General features: G+C 37.9%; 1 protein-coding gene across 2 annotated transcripts in view; it reads left to right on the forward strand.

Moving 5' to 3' along the window:
- Positions 1–8,356: 8,356 nt before the first annotated feature.
- The window catches only part of TMEM255B (transmembrane protein 255B), a 128,648-nt gene continuing 116,662 nt past the window's right edge, over positions 8,357–20,342 (forward strand). The window contains exon 1 of one of the 2 annotated variants that reach the window (XM_020965216.2): positions 8,357–8,716. In XM_020965216.2, coding sequence (XP_020820875.1) covers positions 8,662–8,716 — 55 coding nt within the window. In that variant the 5' untranslated portion in view covers positions 8,357–8,661. The remainder of the gene's footprint in view (positions 8,717–20,342) is intronic. The other variant, XM_020965213.2, reaches the window with a different exon arrangement.

Genomic DNA, 20,342 nt, shown 5'->3' on the forward strand with positions numbered 1-20,342 from the left:
CTCTGGTTTCCTTCCAGACAAAGTTAACATAACATCTTCTAAATGAAGACCCCCCCTCCGCAGCTATTCGTATTGTCCCTTTCAAGACTACCCTGTATTTATTTCATATTATGGATGTGCTTATGTATGTACATGTTAGTTCCTCCATTAGAATGCAAGCTCCTTATGTGCAGAGACTTTGACTTTTTGTCTTTGTATCCCTAATGCTTAACACAGTGCAGGGATATTGTAGGCACTTAATAAATGCACACTGATTAATTGATATAGAGTCAGAGGATCAAGATTCCAAGCTAACCTCTGATATTTACGACCTTCATGAATTTAGACAAGTTCTTCCCCTCCTTAGGTTTGTAAATATAAAATGAAGGCATTGACCTAGAAGATTTCCAAGGTTCCTTCTAACTTTAAAACTATAATCCTCATTTTTCTAGCTATGAAGGAATCACATGTAATTTTGTTATGTTTTTTAAAATAACTTATTAGGTCACCTAGGTGGGACAGTAGATAAAACACTGGGCTTGGAATCAAGAAGACTTATCTTCATGAGTTCAAATCTGGGCTCAGACACTTACTAGCTATGTGACCCTAGGTAAGTCACTTAACCCTATTTGCCTTATTTCCTTATCTGTAAAATGAACTGGAGAAGGAAATGACAAACCGCTCCAGTATCTGTGCCATGAAAATCCTAAATGGGATCACAAAGAATCGGGCCTGATGGAAACAGCCTAACAACAATATTTGTTTTCTGTTTTCATAGGTCCGCCATTCTCAGATTTCTTCAGTATATAGATGAGACCCGAGGACCCTAATGATATTGGTTAAAATTTCACCAACTCTCCTCTCCCCAGATGTGATTTTACTGATATGGGAACTCCCTCTGAAAGAACTACCTCTTCCAATGCTAATCTATACCTGTTCTGCAGCACTACAAATCTGAGAGAATTGCTTGGGGCATGATGGAACACCCACCTTCTACAAGAAGCCTTTCCTGATCCTTCTGAACGCTGGTGCTTTCTCTGTTAATTATCTCCAATTTATCCCATATGTGTGTTGTTCATAGTATATATGCACATAGATATGTACACATCTTGCTCATAGTATGTATCTTTGTAAATAGTTGTTTTCATGTTGTGCTCCCCCCACCTCCACATCATTATATTGATACCTTCCTGAGAGCAGGAACTGTCTTTTGCCTTTCTTTGTATCCTATAGCAAGGGCCAGAACATCCTATAGAAAGAGTCAGAAGTAATGGCCGAATGGGTACCTTCTCCAATCCATATTTATCATGGCACTTTGCCTGGACTTCTTCACGTTCTGTTTTAAACTATACTGTTTATTTGTGTACATATCTTATCTCCCTTATTATATTGTAAGCTCCTTGACAATAGGAATTATACTTTATTTCATTTTTGTATTTTCAGGCCTTAACACAGTGCCTAGTACATAGTAGGAGCTTAATAAATGCTTGTTGATTGACTATGAGGTTAAGTGACTCACTGAGGGTCATATAGCCAATTTGCATCTAAGGTGGGACATGAATCAAGGTCTTCTGTTTTCAAGGGCAGCTCTCTATTTATGTCATCGTGTTTCTCATCTATCAACTAGCTTGAGTAAATTATCAATCCACTCCAGAAACAAAAATAAAGATACTTTCATATTATAAGTATTTATGCTGTGTTTTCTTTCATATTCCTCATCCTTTTGTGCTTCTTTTCCTTTCATTTTAAGGAAAAGATATATAATTCATCCTCTAGAATACAATTTTTTTTTCCACAGAAGACTACTGTGTTGCAGCAGTATTATCTGAAAGTTTGGCAAGAGCTGTTAAATAGGCTTGAGTGATGCTGTTCTAAGTAAAAGGAAATTGTTTAACCATTATTCCCAAATCTTTCACTGACCTTTCTAAGATCTCAAAAGTGTCACAAGTAGAAAAACATTCTGTTCTTGGAGATCCCCAAGAGACGTTTTCTTTAGTGTCAGGGGATTATAGAGCTAGAAGGGGGCATTGGGAGCATTTTATCCAAATAATTTTCTGACTTATTCACCATATCTGAACTTCCTTGTAATCCTTGGCTCTAAGACCATTTGCTTAAGGTACTCCTCATTAATGGAAGTTTGTTACTCAGTGCACCTCACCTGAATGAAAGTAAAAGTTGTTGAGAACTTAGAGGAAGGGAGATGCTGGTCTTCCAGCTTCCAATTTGCAGAGAAAAGATACAAGCTTTCACAACCAACACTGTCCTTCCCAAAGAGAAAAGGGTATTTTTTGAGCAAGTAGAGCCCTTTAAGAGAGCAGCAGAATGAGTTATTTAGAAGGCTAATGAACAATCAATAGACTGTGAGTCACACTTTCAACACTATTATTTTAAATATTTTAATACTTCAAGATGGAAACAGAGACAAACATGACTTAGTGGATACAGAGCTGGCCTTGGAGCCAGCAAGATTTGGATTTAAGTTTTGCCTCTGACATATGCTAGTAGTGTGACCCTAGGTAAGTCTCTATACTTCTAGATCAGAGGTATTAAATTCTATTCAGTGAGCCCCACGCACTGGCAAAAGTAGGAGTGCCCAACCAGATTAAAATGTAATTGGGATTTTCATAAAACCAACTCTCAGTTTTATTTATTAATTCAATAGTTTTCTTACACTTGATTTTATTAATCTTACCTTTAATTTTTAGGAATTCCAATTTAGTGTTTAATTGAGATTTTTAGTTAGTTCTTTTTCTAGTTTTTAAATTGCATCCCCAAATACATTGATCCATTCTCTCTCTATTTTATCAATGTAAGCATTTAGAAATAAAAATTTTCCTCTGATTACTGCTTAAGCTGTGTCCCATAGGTTTTACTATGTTGCCTCATTATTGTCATTCTCTTTAATGAAATTAATGATAAGTGTTCAACAAAGTAGATAAAAATAGAATAAAACATAGATAATGTTAATTTTTGATGTTCTCAGTTAATATGTGGCCCCAAGGGATCCCTTTGTATTTGAGTTTGATATTGCTATACCTGCTACAGAGAAGGCGTTTACCCTGTTGGTAAGAAGAGTCTCCCCTCTGAGAGTTGCTGACACCATTGAAATCACAGATCTTGTCCTCAAAAGTTCAGCATTTACTTTCCTCCAATTCTCCTTCTCCTGCATAGCACATCTTTATAGTATTGGGCTTGGAATTAGACAGGAGTTATAGAAGGATAAATAAGTATTCTAGAACTAGAATTTCAAGTTGGGAACAGTGGCTTTCCCTACCCACACCACAGCAAGTTACTGCTCTCCTTCTTTATTTCCCTGCCTCCAGTGGGTATTTACTCTTCCAAAGCATCAAGATAGTAGGAGGAAGAAGATAGGGACAGTCTTGTGCTGCAACCTATAGTAATGTGACCTTGGACAAGTCACTTGTCTTTTCTACCCAGACGTTCCTCATTGTAAAATAAGGATAATCATACTTTCATTGCCTATGTCACATAAAAATGAGAATGTATGACAAAACAATGATTGCAAAAATGTTATGAAAATAAGTGTGTTATGTAAGTACGAGTTGTTCTCCTTTCTCCTCCTCCTCCTCCTTCTTCATTATTTGCCATCTCTTATGGTCCTCTACAAAGTCCCACTTTGATTCTTTATTGGGTCACAGAGGTGATCCTGGATTCTTAGTAGCTATGTCAGCAGAGCCCAAGTACTAGTGAATTCTACTCTTCTGGAATGACTTTGAGTATGGTCCTAGGTTCAGACTATGTCTGCTTTCTAAGGGCCAATCTCACTAAGACCAGAGAAGCTCATTGTTATTAGCCTTGTCACTTGGTGATGTGGTTATGGCAACCCACGAAAGACAGTAGCTCTCAGTTCTGTGTAGTCTCCTGACACTTCTACAGTGACAGTGGCAGAATGATGAAAAAAGAAAGAGAGGGTGCTAAGTATCACAGTTTTTTTAGAACATTTATAAACATTAATTGTTGGTTTTCTAAATATGAAAACCTTGTTCATGGACCTACTTGTAGTCATACTCCTGGAGGAAGTAAATTACAATCTGGAAATCTGTGCTATAAATGAAACCAGAGACAAGGGGAAATTGAATTGAATGAGAGTAAGTCTCACAAAGTTCTCTTTGGAGTTGAGTTGCTTTATGACATATCCAAAGGAAACAAGAAATAAAATTTTACAGGGCACTTGGTCATCTTGTATTGCAGCAATGGGCATTTGCACAAAGGCCACCATGAAGAAGATTGTGATTTTGGTGCCAAAATCTATTACAGAGAATGAAGAGAGGAATTCTTGAATAAGATGTGACCCTTTAAATAAAATCAACATGTATTTTGATAAACAGTGATTTAAATGAAAAGGTTAACATACGGAAGGATGGTGAAAGATATGTTGGAAAATATGAATGAAGGGTAAGAAATAAGAAAGGTCTGTTAGACTATACAGAATCCCCATACAGAATCCTGAATTCTTCTCCCCCCCACATTTTTCAATAAATATTTATTTTCTCTCTATCCCTACTTACCATCAAAAAAGAAAAAAAGAGAGAAAGGAAACTTTTTAACAAATTATACACAGGCAAGCAAAACAAATTACTGAATTGGCCTGTACTGTAATCCTGTATCATATAATTTCAAGAAAAGTAATTGAGAGGCATTAGACGTGGTGAGCACTAAGTAGTATTGAAAAAAAAATATAACAGCTTATATTTTGACAGAAAACAACTGGGCACAGAACTGAAATTATTTAAGTGTCTATGTATAGTCAGACTACCGACTTTAGTTAGACTAATGATTAAAATCAGTATCAAATGAGAAGAAAAATTAAAATGAAAATTGAGCTATGACACACAGTTGAATCAGCTCCCAACCTAACTTATTTAAGTGGGATATTGAAGGTGAAACTGGGTACTGGATAAAAGAACAGACATCAACATAGTTAACCTTCTATAATTTCCTAAGGAAGTTTATAGCCAATGTCTATCAGTTGTCACAATAAAGACTCCACTCAACTAGCAAATATCCCCGCCAACTGGAGAAATATGGTAGCTAAGGGAAATAATAGGATATAAACTTGTTTATAAAATCTGAAAAGGGATGATAGTGGAAGATCATGATAAATATCGCCTCATAAAACAGTGAGATGCAGTGAAGGGAAAAATAAGTTTACAGAAAGCTTGGTGAAAGATACATCTAACCCAAACCAAATTGAAGTCATGTGAAGATTAACCTAGAAAGAAGGTGCTTTTGAGCTCATCTTGCCATTGCGGTGGAAGTTCAGCTGTCATCTCCTCATTATGTTCACTCATTAGACTTTCAGATTGCAGAAGCAAAAATGTCTCATTCCTTAATGGATTCAAATGAAAATTGTCATTAAGAATAGGTACAACTCAAGAGGAGAGACTAGAGAAGGACCAATCTGGATTTATAGAGAACTTCTAGCATAATTATGCACATATTTGCTTTGTATCAGGTTCATCACTCTTGATAAGCAATAAATGCCACTTTCTTACAATTTTGGAATTGTCGGCTAAGGTGCAGATATTTAAAAAGATTACTTTTTAAGAGTTTGTTCCTGTTCTGTTGGTTTCATAGCTTGATTTCAGTAATAAATGTATGGGGTATATATAAATTACTATCATTTGCATGTCTGTTTGCATAGTAATTGGTTATAGTGTAAGAGACAGTGTCCATTATGAATCAAGTTACTGTTCTTGAAGTCTAGAAGACCTAGGTTCAAATCCTGACTTGAATGCTAGCTATGTTTCCTTAAGAAGTAAAGTCACTTAGCTTCTGAATTTGTTTCCTCCTGTATAAAAGAAAAAGACAGCTCCAGTTTGTTGTGGGGATCAAAGAAGGTAATACGTAATATGATTTGCAACCCTTTAGCACTTCATAATCATAAGCCATCTCAACCAGTTTGTGTGTAACTATGTGCTGATCAAAGGCATAGTTAGAAATAACCTAATAACCCACTGCTTATTTTACTAGAGATGAATTGTTTTGTTCCATATTGTTGAGATGTTGTAATTCTTGATGTAAGCAACTTAAAGAAAAGTATGTGCATGTTTAGAGATCCAACCATTGTAGGAACAACACTGGGTCTGAGTGAATCACTTCTCAAATTGTTTGCTGAAGATGCAATTCTGCTAAAAAAAAAGCATTTATATGCAAAACAAAACAAAACAAACCTAGAAAGAAGATCCCAAACAGATGAAAAAATGGAAACTACTTGTAAAGATTTCTGTGGCAAATTCTTCTATCTGTGATAATGGAGCTACCACATCTGGACTCTAATATCACAGTCCCTAATGTGCTTGCTATATAAGAAAGTAGAAATGATGCTAAGGAAAACAAAGGTGGGAAGAAAAGCTAGACCAAATTAAGTATGGACAGGGAAGGGCTATGCTGGAGGATACATAAGTTTGGGGGCAATTAGGAACTGATTCTCAATATATCTGAAAGATGGGAATATAAGAAACACCTGGAAAAAATCTTGGACCATATTTTATATATCTCTATATATCTATACACACATATATGTATAGATAAATGCAAATGTATATGTGTATATATATACAATACACACACTTATATAAATGCACACATAGTGTATATATTATATATATGCACATATGCATATACATATATACCCATATACATATGCATAGACATACATATATAAATAAATAAAATAAATTACAAGGATTCCCAAGGAAACTAATTATATTGAAAAGCAGTTATCAAAATATTAAAAAAAATATATCTCACAGTCTTTAAGAACCCTCAGTCTAGATAGTAAAAGAAGGCTCCCTGATGCCTCGGCTATTATACAGGATGAAAAAATTAAAAAAACCCACTTGAATTCTTTATCGTTTTCCTTGTACCCCTTAACTAGACATAGTTCTTCCTTGTTCAAGAATTCCCTGCTCTGTAAGAAGAGATGTTTTCTCCTAACAGTTAGAGAGAGTTCCCCTTAACAGATTGATGAAAACTCAGATTTTCAATGGACATTTCAGCTGCCTGATGTATTTTTGTTGGAGGGAAATAAAATTCTGAGAATATTGTTTTACATGCTACTCTAAATTAATATTTTTATTAATAGTTTACATTTCTAGCACTTTATTCACCAAATTGTTTCCTCAAAACTTTCCTGTAAGGTAGGCACTCAATCAAAAAGCATTTAAGCACTTGCTATGTGCTAGGCACTGTGCAAATACAAAAGCCAGATGGTCCCTGATCTCAAAAACTTTACATCCTATTCTCATTTTTAAAAGAAGGATATTGATACAGTGAAGACAAGTGAGCTGCTCAGAATCACACATCTAAGTAAGTGTATAAACTGGAAATGAAATTCAAGTTTTCTGGCTCCAAGAGGAATACCCTTTCTCACACTCCCCAGACAAAATGGAAGTTCTCATCTCTATTTATATTTTTAAAAATTACTATAAATTGCTTTAAAGTTTGCAAAGTGCACAATTTCATTTGTTCCTCACAACCACCTTTTAAGATAGGTACTGATGATGTTCAACTTTTCATGACACTTTTTGGAGTTTTCTCAGCAAAGGTACTGGAGTGGTTTGTCATTTTCTTTTCATTTTACAGATGGGGAAACTGAGAAAAACAGAGTAAGTGGCTGACTCCAATTTTGAACTCAGGAAGAGGAGTCTTCCCGACTCCAGGCCCAGCTGTCTCATCCACTGCCACCTAGATGCCTTAAGGTAAATACCACTGGCATTATTATCCTCATTTTGTAGCTGAAGAAGTTGAAACTCTGGGAGAATAAGTTATTTGACCACATTATAGAGATAGTGTATGTCACAGGCCGGATTAATAGCTAGTAGGCCATGCTACCTTTCATAGTCTTTTACTGTGGCTGCCATACACTTCCCATTTCCTCCTTTCTTTTCCCATCTCCCTTACTGTTCCTTTTTCTCCATCAAATCACCCAGTGATTTTACTCTGGGAGGTGCTGGCTTTCACACGGCCCTGCGTGAAAGACCATGGCCCGGATCTCTGGGAGGGCCGGAGGGTCTCAGTGTGGCTGGCACTGAGTGCTTGACATACGGTTGCAAATTATGGGAGCGCTGGTCTGGCTCATTCCGCGTGGTGAGTGTAATTAAGTTCAGAGTCACCACAGCCATCCGAGAAGACTTACTCCCTTCTCTTCTTAGGCTCTCCCTGCATCCCAAACAGATTCGGAGGGGAGCGGAGCAGGGCTCCCTTTCGGGGGTGGAGAGCTGAATGAATGGGAAGGGAAGTGGGTGTGAAGTAGAGGATGGTTAGGAAGTGGTAAAATCCCCACGCTGGGACCACACCACAGACTCACGTTTCCTTCCTTTCCTTGCCTTCCCTCCTCCCTAGGGTTTTCTGCAGCAGCAGCTGCGAGAGGTGGGGAGGGGAGGGAAAGGGAGGGGAAGAGAGCCGGGGGACTGAGCAGAGGATAAATGCAGCCGCAGAAAGCAGCGGAGGCGAAGCGGCGGCGCCCTGGGGGCGAGCGGTGACAGCCCTCCCTCCCAGCCTCGGGAGGGAGTTAGTCCCGGGCGGCCACAGGTCCCGGCAGCCCAGTCCTGGCGCGCCGCTCCAGGGCACGCTGATCTCTCGGCCCCGGAGCCGCAGCACCCCGCACCGCACGCTGGGGCTCCGGGCGCCCCTGGAGCCCAGGAGGGCGGCTGGAGGATGCAGTCTCCTCCTCCTCCGGTGCCTGGTCCTTTGGCTCTGCTGGAAGCTGCAGGTAAACCAAGCGTCGGTGTTCTCCTTCTTCCCCGCCCCGCTCCCGGGATGTCCAGGGGCCACCGATCTTAGAGCATCTTTTGACTCTTCACTTTAACTGGGAATCAGTAGCACTCTGGGCTCCTACGGGATGGGATGAAGGTACCGGGGCAGGGGGTAGGCTCAAGGGCCGAGGGGATGCTTTATTAACCAAATCCTTTATCTTTTGCGAAGAGTGCTTAAGCTTTGAGAAGCCCTTTGCAGGAGGGAGCTCACGAGAAATGTTCGGAGTTAACTCTTGGCATGCATTTCTTCGAGGCTTATAGGGTCCTGCCGGTGCTTTCCTAGTTCTTTTTCTGGTTTTATGACTGGAACTTCAAAAACAAGACTCCTCTGCTCCAGTGCTCATAGACTGCTTCAGGGGTGTTCAAATTTTTTGATCTGAAGACCCTTTTACCCTCTTAAAATTATTAAGCCCCCCACCCCGCCCCAGCTTTTGTTTATGTGGGTTATAATCTATCGATACTTCCCGTATTAGCAATTTAAACAATATTACTATGAAAACAGTTTTGACTTCGAAGACCTCCCAAAAAAATTTCGGGGGCCCTCTTGTTCCTTGGAAAACACTTTGAGAACCACTGGCCTACTTGTTACTTACTTTCCCAAAGTGAAACTCTTGATAGTAAGGTGGGGTATTTTTTCAATATCTCAAAACCCTGTTAGTATCTTTAGACTGTTAATCCACGGTTTACTTGGGGGAAGTAAGTTACCAGGTAACTGCTTCCTGTTGGTTCTAGAGACCAGTGAGCTTCCTTTTTCTTTTACAAGTTCATTGTTGAATGTATCACCTCCTCTCCTAACCACATTATCCAGACCACACACTTTCCCCTCATGGGTTGCATTTCCCTTTTCATTTGTGCAAAAGATCATCAGGTATGCTGGGGCCTAGGGCATAACCTAAGAGCAGGAAGCTTTTTGTGTCTTAAGGAATTTAGCGGGGAGGATTTTAAACCTGTCTGGGATGTTTGAGAAATGTACAAATAATACTTGGGTGTGTTTTCCTGGAGGCAAGAGAGAATGAAACAGCACATTAAGCAGCAAAAAATCATTGCTTGGTAAATGCCGGAACAGAGAAAATGATTTCTTGCCCAGCCCTGTTAAAATTTGCCATTTTAAACAGCATATTCAAGTTCTTAATCAAAGGAGAGCCAGGTGGGAAAGCACATTGCAAATACATTTTGTTTGGTGTAGAAAGTCTGGATTATTGTTTAGAATTTTAAAAAGTCAAGGAAGCTAATTTTTCAAGAAATATCAATCCCTTATTCCCAGCTTTTTAAGCAAAATATTAAAATGCTAAATGTTTGCACGTATGGTCATTACATACTTATTAATCTAGTAACATTAGCTGTATTAACGCATTGGGACAAAATGGTTGTTGTTGGTTAACAAGAGAAAACAACTTTTAATATAGTTTTTCTAAAATGAAACCAATTACTAGCCCTCACTTAACTTCTCTAAACTTCAGTTTTCTTGGCTTTAAAATGAGGATAGCTATGTGACAGGGCTGTGGGAGAACCAGAGGAGGTACTGTAGGTAAAAGGGCTTTGTAAGCTGTAAAGTGCCATGCAGTAATTAGCTACTATTATTAGCCAGGATACCAAGACTTTTTAAATCGTGCTAGCAACCTAAAGTTTTTAAAATGGAAAAATTCATATGAAGAAAAAAAGATCCAGAGCATATTTTGCCAGACACGGACTGTTATTTTGCCTGGGTGAGACTGTGGTTATCCAGGAAATAAATGACTAAATTAACTTTCCTCTTATTCCTGGAGAAGCTTAGGCTCTGATAGTTCTAAAACTTTCAGCCTGTGACAGTTCTGAACGTCCTTATGAAATCCCCTTCCCATGCTCCAGATCATTCTTCTGTTAATTTAAGAAGGTGAGTCTTCAAAAAAGGGAGAGTGATGGGAACAATTTGTCTTTCTTTCAATTATTTTAGAAATGATCAGTGTTTCAAGAGAGTTATGTCCCGTCCATAGATAGGAGAGAAAGCTGATGGCTGAAATAGAAAGGAGCAAAGTGTTACTGGTAAACAAGGTGAGGCACATTCAGGTGCAGAGAACAAGGAAGAAAGGTGATGATCATGTATTAATGGCCAATGTCAGAACCCCTCCCCCTCAATATTCAGTTTGAAAAACATTGGCTAAATATGAGTTTTACCTTTATTTTTTATGTTAGTTCAGTCTAATCCTTTATAATGACAACAAGCATGAAAGGGGGAATTGAGTAGAATTTTAATTTTACTGTCTTGGTGGTATTATCTTAAGAATATAGTAATATATATTATGTATAATGTAATCATATATCCAAGAATATAATAATATGCCAGTGACACAGGTCTTCAAAGTTGTACAGTATCAAACATATTATCTAGTTAATTCCAGGCTGTTTTCCCCAATTCTCAACCACTTTCCTGTCACCAAATAAAAATTCATGCCTTATAATTATTGAGCTTTCCTGCTTTCTATTCCTGATCTGATATAGGATTACAGATTTTAAACTGAAAGGAGCCATAAAGATTATCCAGCATAACCGTTATATTTGGCAGAAGAGGAAACTAAAGAGAAATGACTTGCCCAAGGTCACATAGGTGACCTTAGTAGAAACAGAATTTGAACCCAGATCTTGTGATTACATTCATATTCAGCATTCTTTCTACTTACCACACTCTGCTGTCTCCCTTTCTCAAGTGTTTTCATTTTTATAGACAATTTATTTCCTCTGTTTAAAAAATGAAGTAATGTGTGTGTGTGTTCATCTCTGTTGCTCCTGGAGTCAAAATATTACAATTTGTATCATTTAGGATCAGATTCTTAAAGTTATCCTTCCTTCATCTGTTCTCTATGAATTATACAGACCTTACATTAACCCTAGTATCTTGATCAGAGCGGCTGGCAAAAATGGTACATCCCACTTCCTGGTTTTCATTATACAGCAATGTTGAAGAAAACAGTCACGCCAAGGAAGAAATATTAATGGCAAAACAACATTCGGATCGATATATAAGAATCTTAAAATTTTTCCAAAAACAGTGGAGAGGAGTCCTTATCATTATAATCAGTGACTACTAAGTCTGTAGATTATTTATCTATTTCGCAGAGATTGCACAGACTCTGAAATTATAGTGGTATTACATAATATGACTTATTTAGGTCAACCATTCATTAAGAAAATTTTCTTTAAAGTCCAACCACAGTATTAATTGTGTATTTTAAGAACTAGGAATTCTCATGGGGTTCCATTACCACAACTTTACTATGTTGGGAGGAGGCAAGACTGATAAAAGTGACTTTCTTATGGTTTGAAACCAGGCATTTGTGACTAGTTAATTGGGTTCAGCACACTGGCTATGCCATACATTTCATCAGGATGAAAAAAAAATGGAAAGAAATTGCCAAAATAATGTCCTTCAGGCACTGAGTTTCATTCAGGTTGGAAGCCTATCTTAATTTTGTATTGTCATTTTATAATCAAATGACTGGAAATGGAACTGATGAACAAATAGGCAAGGAAGAATCACAATAAAAGACAGGAAAGGGGTAAAGAGCCTGATTGGCATTGTTGTGATACAGTTAAAAGGGGAAAGAACACAGGTGATGAGGAAGACTGTTCTATGTACCATCTACTAAGGACTACTTGGTTGTTAGGGAGTAGTAGTAGACAGGGTGACTTTAAAGTGTTATCAAATGGGAGAATACATGTAATGGGCTTGGCAAATCTTAAATTGCTAGATAAATGCTAGCTATTATTATTAATAATGATGATAATAAACAATTATAATAAGGGGAGGGGAAGTGGAGGTAGTATACAACTGGACATTTGTATATGCTGACATCTTAAACCTATCATAGCTAATTTGTGAACCGTACAAGAAAGTCAATCTTATTACTTTACAATGACATCTCTTGTTTGAATCCTCCCCCCCTTCCCCTCCTGCCAATGTTTTATTTGGTTTAATTAACCAAGTTATTTACCATGATTGCTCAGAATGAATTCTGGCTTTCTAAAAATCACATCTTCACTCAAAGGAAAAAGCAATCAATCAGTAAGCACAGGCCAAGCACTGTGCCTGAGCATAAAAAGATAAAAATGAAACAGTCCCTGCCCTCAAGGAGTTTATATTCTACAAGGAGAGAAAACTTGTACATATATAAGTATATACAAAGTAAAAAAAAGTCTTTTTCTTTTTCTTTTCTTTTTCCTTTCCTTCCCTTCCCTTCCCTTCCCTTCCCTTCCCTTCCCTTCCCTTCCTTCCTTCCCTTCCCTTCCCTTCCCTTCCCTTCCCTTCCCTTCCCTTCCCTTCCCTTCCCTTCCCTTCCCTTCCCTTCCCTTCCCTTCCCTTCCCTTCCCTTCCCTTCCCTATCACCAGCATCCAAGAGGGTGAAGAAAGGCCTCGTGTAGCAGGGGGCACTTGAGCTGAGTTTTGTAGAAAACTAGGAATTCAAAGGGGTGTAAGTGAGAAGGGAGTGTATTCCAGGCATGTCATACCTTATTTTCAAACAAAGGGATAAAGGAGATGCAGTGTAAAGGTCAGTTTGAGTGGGCCCAGAAAGTGCAAGGAAAGGAGTGAATCTAGAAAGTAGGCTGAAGCCAGCTTGTGAAGGACTTTAAAGGCTAGACAGAAGAATTTAAATTTGATCCTAGTGGTAATAGGAACTCACTGGAATTTATTAAGGAGAAGATTGGCGTGGTTGGAGCTGTGCTTTAGGAATATCACAATAGCAGCTGTGTGGAAGACGGAATAGAAAGAGGACAGGCTTGAGACAGTGAGACCAATTTCTAGGCTATTGCAGCTTGGTTAGGTGATGGAAATGAACTAAGGTGGTGACCATGTGAGTTAGAGAAGAGAATGGAGGGAAAAGATATTGTGGAGGTAGAGCTGATAAGACTTGTTATTTGGAATATGGGAGAAAGAGTTTGTGAGTGATGGATCTAGAAGGAAGGTGGTACCTTCAAGAGAAATAGACAAATCAGAAAAAGAGTTAGGGTTGGGAGTAACAGGTAACATTCTAAACATTAAGTTAGAAAGTAGCAATCAGAAGAAAATCATGTTTAAGTTCCTTTAGAGAAAACTACTAGGTTTGTGATAAGTTGAAACAAATGAATAATTTGTAGTTTATGGAATTTACTTTCAGGGGTCTTTCTAATTTTGATCCCAAAGTCCGAGCACTAGTAATTCTGAATATATAAATAATGTTTTACACACACACACCCCTCTACCATTAGTGTAGTGCAGACTCAATCTGAGGTTTGAAGTTTGTGTAATGTCCTGGGTGGTTATCTTCTGGAAAGGAAGGAAGGAAAGAAACAAGCATTTATTAAGGACCTACAGGGACAACGCTAAGCACTTTACAAACATTGTCTCATTTGATTCTCACAACAACTTTAGCAGATAGGTGCTATGATTATCCCCATTTTACAGTTGAGAAAACAAAGGCAACAGAGGTTAAGTGATCTACCCAGGGTCATATAGCTAGGATATATGATTCCAGGCCTGGTGCTCTGTCGCCACACTACCTAGCTGCCTTGGGCTTTCTTTGAGTAGACCACCTTTACATAGTTCATAAGAATGTTTTGCATATATTGGTACATATTGAAATGGAATGGGACTTAATGCTGATGGTTTAGTGGTTTCTGAATTATCAGCCAATAGCTTTGGTTTAGATTAAATCTGATTTTCCCACTTACTATTATTTAAGATTAGAAAGGCAAGTCATATTCTTTCTAGTTCTCAGATTCCTTATCTTGTGTAAAATGAGGGATTTGGACTTCATGGGTTCTAAGGGGTCCTCCAGCTTTGAATCTTTATTTCTATGATCCTAGAATCTCTAAAGTCCCCTGAGTTTCTACAGTTGTTCTTCATGGAAAATCAAGTTTGTATTTTTCCTGGAAACATTTTTAGAAATATGTAATAATAGTCTTTTCCTATGCTTTTCTGAATCATTAATATTCGGAAGTTCTTAGAGTACAGTAACATTCCATTATATTCATGTACCACAGGTTACTACTATTAGTACTACTACTACTACTACTGCTACTACCTATTACTACTACTACTACTACTACTACTACTACTACTACTACTCTACTACTACTACCACCACCACTACCACCACTACAACCTATCATTTAAATAGTTCTTTAAGGATTTATACAGTGCTTTAAAGTTTGAAAAATGTTTTACATGTGTTGACTCATTTGAGCCTCACAGCAACCAGTGATATTGGTACTGTTAGTATCCTCATTTTATAGTAAGGCTGGTGAAGCCCTCTTTGGTTACAGTTCTGTTAACCTCTGTTAGGTGACTCGACTAAGGTCACATAACTAGGTAAGTGTTTGAGGAAGGATCCAAGCTCAGGTCTTCCTGACTCTAAGTCGAGCAGTCTACCCACTATGCTAGCTGCTTCAATCTTAATGCCTGAAGATTACTTTTAAATCTGTCCCCAATACACCCTCTTCAATATCATCTCCAGCGGCTTTATGGTCCATCCTAATGTCAAGGTATAGTCACATTTACAGGCTAGTCCGAGGTGAAGTTATGCAATTCAGTTCAGTTCAGCCTCTCATCCATGCACAATACTCACCTATTAAGCCTGGCCCTGGCTTGGCTGTAATTTGGTTGAAGCAAGGAAATTGACCTAAGTTGGCAGTAGAAAGCAGTCTGGTACAGAGTGGTTAGATAGATGATATAGTGAAAGAATAATTGCAATTGTAGCCACAAGACTTGAGTTTGAATCCTAGTTCTGTCTGTTGCTGAGTACCTGTGTGACCTTGGAAAAATTATTTACTCTTCCTGGACCTCAGCTTCTTCACCTACAAAATGAGGGAATTAGATTAAATAATTTCCAAGGACATTTTAAGCTCTAAATATGACAATCTATCACAATTTATCCTAATGAACATAAAACAGCCATTTCTTTTCTTTTCTTTTTTAAATTTAATCAATTGGGGTTAAGCCCAGGGTCACAGAGCTAGTGAGTGTCAAGTATTTGGTCTGAGGACTTATTTGAAAAAACAGCCATTTCTAGTAAGTAGATGGGTCTGAATTCAAATCCTACCATACACTTACTAGCTATGTTGAACAATCCACTTAAACTCTTTCAGCGTCAGCTTTTTTCATTTATAAAGTGAGAATAACAATAGACTCAACCTCACGGGATTGTTGTGAGGATTAAATGACAAAATATATGTAAAGCTCTTTGCCAACCTTAAAGCACTATGTAAATGTTAGCTATTAGTATTGTTATTGTTATTTTCATTATTATTATTGCTGTTGGTATTGTTACTATAATACCTTACTGATTCTGGAAAATTCAATTAATCTGCAGTCCCTAGTTGGGTACATTTTAATTTTTTCTTTAAAGCAATACATACAGTCCACAACTGAGTTTTTACCTTTGTTGCAAGAATAAGCCAATGTTCTTACCACCTGGATTAGTACTTTTAAAAATTCATTTTGGGATTGTAAGTATATATACCTTGATGCAACTGAGTGGTAGCAAGAAAGGAATAATGCAGTTTAGAACCCTCCATATAAAGGGCCGGTAATGAGACACACATATAGCTATTGCCCCAACCGATCTTTTAAAGGACATGTGGTCCCAGGAGGAACAGAGCACAAAAAGGGAAGAGTTGACTTATATGGTATTTGTTGTTGTTCAGTAATTTTTAGTCATGTCCCACTCTTCATGACCTCATTTGGGGTTTTCTTGGCAAAGATACTGGAGTGCTTTGCCATTTCCTTCTCCAGCTCATTTTACAGATGAGGAAGCTGAGGCAAACACGGTTAAGTCACTTGCCCAGAGTCCCATAGCTAGTTAAGTGTCTGATGCCAGATTTGAACTCAGGAAGATGAGCCTTCTTGACTCCAGGCCCAGCACCCTTATCTGCTGCACCACCTAGCTGTCCTTACATGGGACCATGGGCCAAATTCCATCATGACAATCACTCTTTCATTGTTCAGGAATTTTGTGGTTTTGAGTATTGCTTGAAGGAAGTTTGGCCCATTGTCTAGAGCTCTGAAATATTTTTTGTTATGAAACTGTCATTGTGGTGGTTTGAAATAAAATTTGACCTGTACAATGACCTATGCAAATTTGATCTGTAGGTATGGGCTTCTCTATAATTCTTCTTAAAGGGCATGTGATGCTGCTTGAATTTGAACTGGTGAGGCTGCTAGGCTCATCTCCGCTCCATCTGGGTATAAGGTTTATAGGAAGGAAAGTAGGATGAAAGCACTTCCATGTTGACAGATATAGAAAAGAGTGAATTGAAAATGTTTCAAATACCACAAATATCTTCTTAGCTTCTCTAGTGAGCAAAATTAGTCCTAGACATTGTCCCACCTGGTAAATTTATACTTGTATTTTATTAGACTGCAAATATATTTAGTGCAGGTCCTGGTACATATCTATTTCTGTATCCCCAATCAATCAAAAAGCATTTATTAATCACCTGCTATGTGCCAAAAACTGTGTTAGCTAGTCAAAAGTAATAGTCAGTTAGCTAGGCACAAAGGTGCCTAATATTTTGACTATGGTTGATACTTAATAAATGGTTGTTGGATAACAGAATGGTGTAAATATTCTGGTAGGACCTGAATCCTAGGGATCACATGAAAGGAATGAGTTTCCTTCAACAGACCTGTTTATTTCACATTTAAGGAAAGGAAAAGTGTGTACGTTCATATATTTTTTTTAACCATAAGAGCCTAGAACTAAACATACATGAATGGTTCACATTCTAAATTCAACATGGACAATAGAACTCAGAATCTGCAGAAGAAGGACTATTGAGCATAACGAAGGGAAAAGTTGGCAGGAATGTGTGTGGCCAATTCTTGTGCTAATGGTTGGAATAATTAATGTCCATCAGCCAGTCAGTCAATAAATATTTGTTGGAACCCATGCTCTTGCCCATTGCTCTCATGTTCTAGGTCTGGAGAACACTGGAAAACAGTCTGGGGATGAATTGAGAAGTGAATTCGTAGGAATATGGGGACCAAAGGAAAGTTCCAGCTTCCAGGGTTAATCTAACATCTGTTTAATCTACATATGGATAAATTCATAAAACATTAGAACACAAAAGATTTAGAGATCATTTAGTCCAACCCCTTCATTTTTATATCAGATTTTCAATTTTCATGGATAACTTTTGTTTTTATATCTTTTTTCCCCTCAAATATATAGCACCCCTTTCCTATACAGAGAACTATCCTTTTTTTTTTTTGTTTGTTTGTTTTAGGCAATGGGGGTTAAGTGACTTGCCCAGGGTCACACAGCTAGTAAGTGTCAAGTGTTTGGTTTGAGGTAGGATTTGAACTCAGGTTCTCCTGACTTCAGGGCTGGTGCTCTATCCACTGGACCACCTAGCTGCTCCTAGAGCTATCTTTTTTTTTTAACAAAGAGTAAAAAAGGTGAAAAAAGCAGTTTAGCCAATAAATCAAGTCATTCTGACATCATAAGCATCGTTCCATACCCATAGTACCCTACCTCTGCAAAGAAGTGAGATAGACACATTTCCTCATCTCTTCTCCAGGGCAGAGTTTGATGATTATGCATTCAATGTTAGCTTTCTGTTCTTTCCATTTACATTTTTGTGATCATTGTGTATGATGTTTTCCTGGTTCTGCTTACTTATGTTCTTACTATAAGTCTTCCCAGGCTTCTTTTTATCTATCACATTCTTAATTTCTTGTAATGCCTTATTTTGTATTACTGTAAGCTGTTTAGCCATTCTCCCACCTATGGGCATCTATTTTATTTCCCGTTCTTTACCATTGCAAAAAGTGCTGCTATAAATATTTTCTTGTATTTAAGGTTGTTTTTTCCTCTGTCTTTGACCTCCTTCTTTTTACAGGTGAGGAAACTAAGGCCTAGAGAATATAAGTGACTTGCCAGTATCACATGGGTAATAAGTAGCTATAGCTAGGATTTGATCTGAAGTCCTCTTGCTCCGAATCCAATGCCCTTTTGATTACATCACGAAGGGAAAAGTTGGCAGGAATGTACGTGGCCAATTCTTGCCTAATTAGGCATTAATACACATTATGTTCTTGAAATGATTCTTAGGGTTTTTATGTATAGAGAATGTCTCATGATGAATTTTTCAAGAGAAGCATATGCTGAAGAGGGATTTGACAGAGGGAACAGAGGTGGCATCACAGTGGCTGAGTAGAGGGAAGTTGATTCAGGGTTAGAGATCCCTTTGGAATATTGCACCAAAGTGTAGGAATAAGCAAAGGGCAAGAAAAATGGAGTGATTGCCTGGGACTTGGGGAAGATGTCCTACACCAGTTTTTGTCTTGTCTCTGAAATAAATGGTCACTCTTGAAGAATAGTATCTTTGTCATTTAGATTAAAAAATAGAATGTTTTTTCCTTATATTAGAAAAGTTATTTTGATTTTACCTATTGATGTATGCTTTCATTTAATTTATTTCTGAATATTTGGCAATTAAACTTCTTTACTCTTTGCTGTTAAACCCTCTATAAAGCACTTTAGATGTGTAGGTGTATACACTTCCAGTAGACAGAAGTAGTTATAACTCAAATGAAAGATTTTTCCTTCAAATTAAAAAGGGAAATAAGACACAATTCCAAAATTAAAAGTCTTATAATAATGAGAGAGCACAGTATTTTGCTTACTATATAACTTGCTTTGAAATTAAGCTGAAATAAATTAGATATAGCTCATAGGGGAAAATAAATTTTTATCTGAGATTGTGCATGATGTATCGCTTATTTATCCTCCTGACGAACAATAGCCTCTGTCTGAATATGTGGTATGTTTAATGTAATTAAGCTAATGTCCATGATTTTGAGGTATAGTGGAAACAATAATGTATTTGGAATCAGAAGACTGAGCTTCCCAAACTAACTCTGTCACTAAATGTCTGTATATCTCAGGCAATTCACTTAATTTCTCTAGGTTTGAGTTTTCCCATCTACAAAATTAAGAGACTGAGGCCAGACGGTCTTTAAGGACTCTTCCAGCTCTACATCTATGATCCTGTGATTTCTGTAAAATCTTACTCTACTCAATGCAAAACGCAAGCTAGATGCTACAGATTCAGAGACAAAGTGGAGACGGTTCTGCCCTCAAGAAATTTACAAGCTACTGAGGATCATATTATAATCATGCTTTGGAGGTAACCTTCCATTCCTGAAGGCGGTGCCAATGGAGTCTGAGTTTTAGTGAGGCTCCCCAAACTGGAAAGTCTTTAAGTATAATTGGCCACCCATTGTGTGTTGATATAAGGAGATCCAACCTAGCTAAACCTGGAAAGGCTCTTCATTGGAAGGTTAGTCACCAGATGATGGATATTTCAGTAGACAGAGTTCATGAAAGGTGAGGACAGGGCATTGTAGTTTGTTTGGGAGGAGGAAGAGAGTCAGCTGGATTGAATTTCAGTAGAATGTAAACTCCTTGAGGACAGAGATGATTTAGTTTTTGTCATTGTTCCCCTGTGCTTAGCACACAGTGGGTGCTTAATAAATGTGGGGCAGCTAGGGGTGCAGTGGACAGAGCACTGGTTCTGGATTCAGGAGGACCTGAGTTCAAATCCGGCCTCAGAAACATAACACTTACT

This window comes from Phascolarctos cinereus, unplaced genomic scaffold (assembly GCF_003287225.1).
Source record: "Phascolarctos cinereus isolate Bilbo 61053 unplaced genomic scaffold, phaCin_HiC Scaffold_7;HRSCAF=346, whole genome shotgun sequence".
Lineage (NCBI taxonomy): Eukaryota > Metazoa > Chordata > Mammalia > Diprotodontia > Phascolarctidae > Phascolarctos > Phascolarctos cinereus.